Source organism: Myxocyprinus asiaticus, chromosome 31 (genome assembly GCF_019703515.2).
Source record: "Myxocyprinus asiaticus isolate MX2 ecotype Aquarium Trade chromosome 31, UBuf_Myxa_2, whole genome shotgun sequence".
Lineage (NCBI taxonomy): Eukaryota > Metazoa > Chordata > Actinopteri > Cypriniformes > Catostomidae > Myxocyprinus > Myxocyprinus asiaticus.
Genome location: NC_059374.1, coordinates 11,568,532 through 11,576,163, shown reverse-complemented (window position 1 = coordinate 11,576,163; position 7,632 = coordinate 11,568,532). Strand labels below are relative to the sequence as shown.

General features: G+C 36.4%; 1 protein-coding gene across 1 annotated transcript; it reads left to right on the top strand.

Moving 5' to 3' along the window:
* Positions 1 to 281: 281 nt before the first annotated feature.
* or64a1 (odorant receptor, family 64, subfamily A, member 1) lies at positions 282 to 1,226 on the top strand. The gene has a single exon (XM_051665315.1). The coding sequence runs from the start codon at positions 282 to 284 to the stop codon at positions 1,224 to 1,226; it is 945 nt and encodes a 314-aa protein (XP_051521275.1).
* The last annotated feature ends 6,406 nt before the right edge of the window (positions 1,227 to 7,632 follow it).

Sequence of the window (7,632 nt, the reverse complement as noted above, 5' to 3'; positions counted from 1 at the left end):
TGGAAACCTCAGCAGCTATCTGCCTCGCATCAAAGACGACAATCATCTGTCTCAAACCAACTGCAAAATTCCCTTCACTTTGCTTATTTTTTTGTTCAGAATATCCCTTAATTGGTACTTTATACATTTTACTGGAGCCAATCAAAAAGTTGTGGATTCAACAGAGGACATCAAAAACTGCTTGGATATTTTATTTTACAAATAATGGACAACTGAATCTAATCGAAAAACTGAAATTTAAGTAATACTTTCGTTTACTTTCGTTGACTTGAGGTCACCAAATGGAAAATGGAACCATGCCTTTGTATTTTTATTTAATTTTGTTCAAGGAATTTGTTCACGGCAGATATTTCATCCTTATATTGACTCTTACAGTTTATTTAGCAATTATATTGTTCAATGTCATTATTTTATTTGTTGTGTTTAAAGAAAGATCTCTTCACGAGCCAATGTATATACTAATATCTTGTTTGTCTGCCAATGATCTCTATGGCTCAGCTGGTTTCTTCCCGAGACTAATATTTGATCTCCTTTCTGATGCAAATATTATTTCCAGGTCAGCGTGTTTTGCTCAAATTTTTACAATTTATTCTTATGCAATATCTGAATACACTTTATTGTTGGTGATGGCATATGACAGATATGTTGCTATATGCAATCCTTTAAAATATCACAGAATTATGACCTTAAATGTAACAGCACTTTACATAGCAATAGCAACACTTTATTCTGCATTTTCTATGGGTGTCATTATTTTCTTCTCAGCCAGGTTGCCTTTGTGTGGAACTGAAATAGCTAGACTATACTGCTCCAACTGGGCTGTGGTTCGACTCTCTTGTGGGACTCCTACTTTAAGCAACAACATTATTGGATTTTTTGTCACAACAACATCAGTTTTTCTGCCCGCCGCCTTCATTTTTTATACCTATATCCGAATTCTGATCATTTGTCGAAAAAGCTCCAAAGAATTTAGGGGCAAAGCATTACAAACATGCCTTCCTCACATTATAAGCTTTGTTAATTACTCCATAGCATCCTTTTGTGATATTGCTTTAAGTCGTTTTGATTCAGACAAATACAAAATTGTGGCTATAATCTTTTCAGTAGAATTTCTGGTAATGCCCCCTGTTATCAATCCTCTTATTTATGGCTTAAACTTGCCAGAAATACGCAAAAGCATTATGCGTTTGTTTCAGCGGTCAAAAATTGCCCATGCTTCTGAATAAGTAATAAGTAAGATTTTTCCATGCAGCGTTACTGAACACTGCTTTAATTGTAATAAAACTTCCTGAAAAAAACAAACTCTTAACTAATCGCACCAGAACCACTAATGTCTTTGGGTTCACTTGAAAACAGCTAAATATGTTTGAACAGGAAAGACTTTATAAACCCTCTAACAGCTACAGTACATGATATTGAAGAACTGTCATTCAGAGTAATGTTTTTCCTTTTTTTCTATATGTTCAACGTTAACACACTTCATAATAACATTTTTCAGCGCTATATACTGTGGCAGACTGTTCTCCGATGTAACAGAAACAACTCATTCACATGTCTCTGACATCTTCATTATCTCCTTAAAATCTGTACAGTAAATCTCCTCTATATCATCTGATGTAATACTTTTTTGTAGTACATGATATAGTGCATATTTGCTTATTATGTCTTGTTACCTCTCATTTCTGGACTGTACACATCTTTAAATATAAAGGGTTGCAATTCCGTTTGATTTGCTGATATTTGTATTAACATCACTACTGTGTTTGCATCTGTACCAAGACACATTTCTTGCATATCTCATACTCTGTGAATAAAGTTCTAATGTTCTAATGTAAGTTCCAATGTAAGTTTTTTAATAAAGAAATTCCTATTTATAACTGAGTCAACATATATAGGGGGCAAAAAGTCTGAGACCACCAGTGAAAATGATTTTTTTTAAGCAAATACTAAAGCTGGCATGAACGCCACAAGTTTTTTCAAAACCTAATGAGCGATCCATGTTATCCCAGCGTGATTTGAGAATATTCCAAAGACCATCTTGTTTCTTCAAAAGAAGCATGGAATAAAGCCTTTTGTACAAAGGAGTTAACATGGTCAATGTCTTGAATTTGATTTGTGACCTAGAAATAGAGTAGAGTCTCTGACTTTATTTCTTTAAAATTTTACATCATAACTTTATACATCATACTTTGTGTTACATTTTAAAAATCCTAAATCTTCTTTTTTTTATTTGCATGTTTAAATCCAATTTGAATCTCAGGTTTTCAGTGTGGTCTTAGACCTTTGGATCCCAACCACAATGGTTTTCATGGTTTGGTGCTTATGTGGCTCTGTTAATATACAATGAGGTATAACATTTTAGCTGTATAGAAAAAGTACACAGTAGCACTCCAATGAGATGAACAAATAATCTGAGATTGTATGTCACTACCACTTTAACATTTAAAGTTAAACATTTAAATGTCACTCTAAAACATACTAAAACAATAATAATTAGTGATTTCTTGGAGAACAAGCAGTGTTCTTTGACACTAAAATTGAGATAATACAGTAGCAGATTATCCATTATGTACTATGATTTTGTAACCACTCTGCTGGTAAGAACACTAGTGTATGTATGAGTTCAGGTAAGACAGTGCAACACAAATAAATGGACACAAGCTCTGGTTTACCATAAACAAGATTGTTAAGTGAACTTTTAATATGAGAATGAAATGTGTACAAGATTATAAATTAATTATAATGGCATACAGTGAACAATAAAAATAAAATAAACACTTTTAAATTTGTGTCAGTGTGAGTTTTTTTTTTTATTTTTTTTTTTTTTATCCGTGTATGTTTATCAGTATGTGTATTAAATGAATCAGTCCGATTATTCAGATCCTGTCTTTCAGGTATCGTCCAGTGTTTGTTTTGTTCTGTGTAGCTGACAGTCGTACCACAAAGTGATGTTTCAGGTTGTTCGATTCACTATGGTAAGCCTATAATAATGATTAATATTTTAGAGCTGTCGGGACAGATTAGGCGGGAAATTGCATACTTCCGTCATTCGTCTGTGCACGTTTACGCGTTTATGTCCATAAATAAAGAAAAGAAAGTCTAGCTACTACAGCACATGTAAATGTGCGGTGATAGGTGTGTAGTTTGAAGCTGAACACTGTAGCCACAACAAATGAGCAACATTGACCATGGATCATTCCAAAAGGCAACTCTCTGGGGAATCACCCATTTGCAAAATAAAGAAACCTTGAACTGAGAAGAGTCTGCATGCAAAAAGGGAAAGCGAAACAACATCGAATTAGCTTTTCAGAGGTGGCAACAACTCCAAGATCTTAAAGGATTTAAAACCAACCCAGAGAGTTTTTCTTGCTGGACAGCTAAGATATTTCATTGGATCGATAGTGAACCAAGTAGCTCTCTTAACACAGTAGTTCGTTAGATAGTGTTTTGTAAGGCTGGCACCAGGATGTCTACAACCAAAAGGCGCCATTTCCGGTAAAAGTCAAAGAACTCTGCGAGAATCAACGTCATAGAACTCTCTCACAAAAGCTGAAATCTACACCTGAATATCACCACATGTGATAAATTGCAAATCGCCTTTTGATTGTTTTACAAAGCTGAAATCTTCACCTGAATATCACCACAGTGTGATAAATTGCAAATCACCTTGCTGCCCCCTCTTCTCTCTCCCCCTTCTCCCCTTCAACAGCTCTGGACCAACACAAAGACACAAGATTTATATGTAAAATATAACAAATACCATGAAAACAAAGAATGCAACTGTATGTGTTTGATATCATTTAAGAGGTCTCTGTGCGACTGGTATAGTGGTCTCTTTCCCATGTTGATAAAACTAATGGTAACAAAGTTATGAGGTCTTTGCCAAATACTGCATAATTCTGGAGGTCTACTTAACCTACAACTGAAATGATCTCCTGTATGTTAACAAGGTTAAACCCCAGGAAGTCAAGAACCCATTCACCCCCAAATTCTCATTGTTCAAAGAATAATACCATTTGGTACACAATGTTTATTCTGTCTGGATATTTAAGGAAAGTTGGCAGGAAGCTGGGGGAATCTGTAAGCAGATCTCCCATGCTGTACCGCTGCATGTAGTTTTGTCAGGTATGTTTCTTTGACTTGTCTTTTATTTTTAGTAATGCTTGTTTATTCTGATCATGTGAAATTGGCTTTGATTTGAATTTCTGCAACAATGTTTTATATCCTACCTGACAAATAAATTGTTATTATTTGATTTATTCTGAATTCCTCCGAAATTATTATTGGAGCTTTGATATAGGAGGAAGCCATTTAAAGACTCTCAGTTTCAATTTAAACCACTAAGGACAACCAGGTAGGACAACCACCTAGGACAACCAGGTAGGATTTGAATTTCATTAGACCAGGGTAGACCATACTGGAGCTTTAATATAGGAGAAACCACTCAGGACAACCAGATAGGACAACCACCTAGGACAACCGGGTAGGAGAAAGCCATTTAAAGACTCTCAGTCACTGCTCACCGCCCGTCTTAGCAAGTTGTATGTATGTGACTAAGCGGCAATATCGTCTGGTTATGAGAAAACCAAAACCAGATGATATTAGTTAACCCTACAACTACTGACTAAGAACGGAACTGGCTATCCATTTTCGGGAGGTTTACGTAATTTAATAATGGCTGGCGTAAGTCTCCAAAGACTGAAAGGACAATGAATAGAAGAGGATTTAGGGTAATCAATAACCTAAAAATTTTAAATTAAAAGAATGATCAGTAATTAATTAGAGCTTTAATATAAATTAGAGATCAACTTAAAATTGGAGTCAGATTAATATAAAATTGGAGTCAGTTAAAATGAATAACAGAATCAATTTGTTAAGTGTAAATTAACTATAATTGCTTTACTTCAGCGCTCAGAAAAGACAGAATGACCCAGAGACCTTCAAAGGGCAATTTATTGAAGTTCCACTCTGGAACGGATAATAACGGATAGATAATTATCCCTTTTTACAGTTTAGCCACTCTAATTTCGCATTTTATTATGCATTGTGGTACACATGAGGAAGGAAGAACGACGGAAATAATCTAACTTTTATGCTGGTAACAATTCCAATCACTAAACTTGTTACTACCTTGGTCTATTTGCTTTTAGTTATAGTTAGTTATAATAGTTTCCACCATTTGATTTGATCTGATATGACTAGCAATCATTATGTCTAATGTCATTGTTGCCTAACTTTTGTAAAGGTATTTATTTTAAAACACCTGTTTTCAATAAGTCAAAACAACAGTGTGCTACTTATCTGCTCATAAGACATATTTTTCGGATATCTGTCTTTTTCTTCCTTTTGTTATTTTGAAAGGGAAACAAAGGTTTAAATGTCAGAGTTGTTAGAAAAAGTAAAAAAAAAAAAAACAGTCCCCTGTGTGATGGTGAGACTGTGGAACAGTCTCCCATCACAGAATTTTAACTGTGTTCAATGGACATATTGTTTTACTCACCTTTTCAGTGTTCATGTGGTGTTTATTTTAGATTTCCTGTTTTTAGTGAGTGGCTGTTAACTATAATGGAAACACACACCTAATGGGGGAATCACTTATTTGAGGTTGTTTTTAAGGAAATTTGTACTGTTTTATTGTGCAGATATTATGTTTTGTCTGTCCTATTTATTGATTTACATTTTAACTCTTGTTCTGAACCATTATTTATGTCTGTATAATATAATTTTAAGAATGAGAAGGCAAGAGTTAATTTTATGAAAAACTATGTTCCAAATAGCTAAGGAAGGAAAAATTGTGTATTTAAATTAGCCGCCACTACAGGGAGAAACAAGATGCTGTAGATTGATTGTGTTTGGAGCACATTTAAAAAAAACAAGAGTTGTGTCTCGATTCGTTGGCTGCGCGTTAGGAAGGATGCATCCTTTGAAGGCTGCAGTATACCGAGCATCCTCCTTTAAACAAGCCTCGTTTAAACAAGATGGCCTTCGTAGGACAAACGGAAACAGAACGTAACATGGTTGCTATGACAGCAAGCCACTCTTTAACAAGCGTGAGTGCTTTGAGTGAGAAGGGAACAAAGTCCCTTTGGAAGGGAATGTATGAGGTAAATGTTAGGAGGGCTATAAAGATATAGAGAAAAATAAAATTTATTTTACAGGTGTACTTTTAGTCTATAATGCTTTATTTTAATTAGATAATACTATAATTATACATAGTATATACTCTGCACCTACTGAGGTACTTCAACTTGGAAATTAACATCACTTCCATTTGAACATAATATTTTTGAGCAAATTGGCATAATTTGTTTTTTTTTTAGACAAATGATATTCATTTCCGTTGAAGCAAAGAATTGTTGGTTGTGATTGCCCACGAAGGATACACCTCATGCATCCTCCAAATTCCCGTGAAAGGAGGTCACATTCGAAGGATGCATTCAGAGTGTCCTACTCACTTTTCTGAAATGAGACAGCCTCGATGACGTATGCAGCCGACAAATACAACCTCCGGAGGATGCAGCCTTCAAAACGAGACACAGCCAAGGTTAATTTTTAACAATGTGTGATGGACTCCACTATCCACTGTTTAAAGAGGGGAGTGGATGCTGCTTTTATTATCCAACAGTTTTTACTAGTTTTCACTAGGTTACTAGTCTAAACGTCCTGGTTACTTGCATAACCTCCGTTCCCTGTCTGTCACTCACTTGACGTTGTGTTGATGTAGTGACACTAGGGGTCACTCTTGGGAGCCCGAGACACCTCTGGTCTTTGATAAAAGGCTAATGAAAATTGGCGAGTGGTATTTGCATGCCACTCCCCCAGACATACGGGTATAAAAGGAGCTGGTATGCAACCACTCATTCAGGTTTTATGCTGAGGAGCCGAGACAAGGTCCGGCCATTTCAGTGGGTAGTTCAGCGTTGTGGCAGGAGGGACACAACGTCTCGTTCCCTCCATCAGGGAACGGAGGTTACGCAAGTAACCAGGACGTTCCCTATCTGTCACTCACTTGACGTTGTGTCGATGTAGTGACACTAGGGATCCCTGTACAAATGGCTGAACTGTGTTACGTGAACTGGCGGTGTGTGACGGGCAGACAACTGTGTGCCTCATAGCCAGCGCACCACACTGACACGTAACCTCCCCCAACATAGTTATGAGTGTCGAACGGCCCTTTGGGGACAAGTCGACTACCCAAAAGATAGAGACAGGGTAACCCAGTTGTGGCCTCTTTTCCCCTTCTTTTTTTCCACTCCCTAAAAAACAAGGGGGATTATCCAACTGGGCCGCCAGGTCTAGTTAGGAGGTGTCCCTCCCAAGGGAGGACACTGCGGAGACCACACCTTGCCCAAAGAGAGGGGGGGATATTTAAGTGGAAAATATGTCACATGGTCTTGCCGACCATGTGGAGAAGTCTCATGCACTCGAGCACTGACATCCCGTCAGCATGACACAGGTGTATGCAAAACAAACCAAAACACTTCTCTTTGTAATATAAACAAAAGTTTATTTATGCAGTAATATCAATTAATAATTAATACAATGTAGTCAATAAACTTCCGACTTACAACTACAAACTAAACAGTGACGTGATTAGATATGGAAATAAAAATAATCCTATAACACATAAGG

Bases quoted from the DNA above. Each gene is read 5' to 3' on its own strand.
- or64a1 (XM_051665315.1), top strand. From the start codon at position 282: ATGGAAAATGGAACCATGCCTTTGTATTTTTATTTAATTTTGTTCAAG.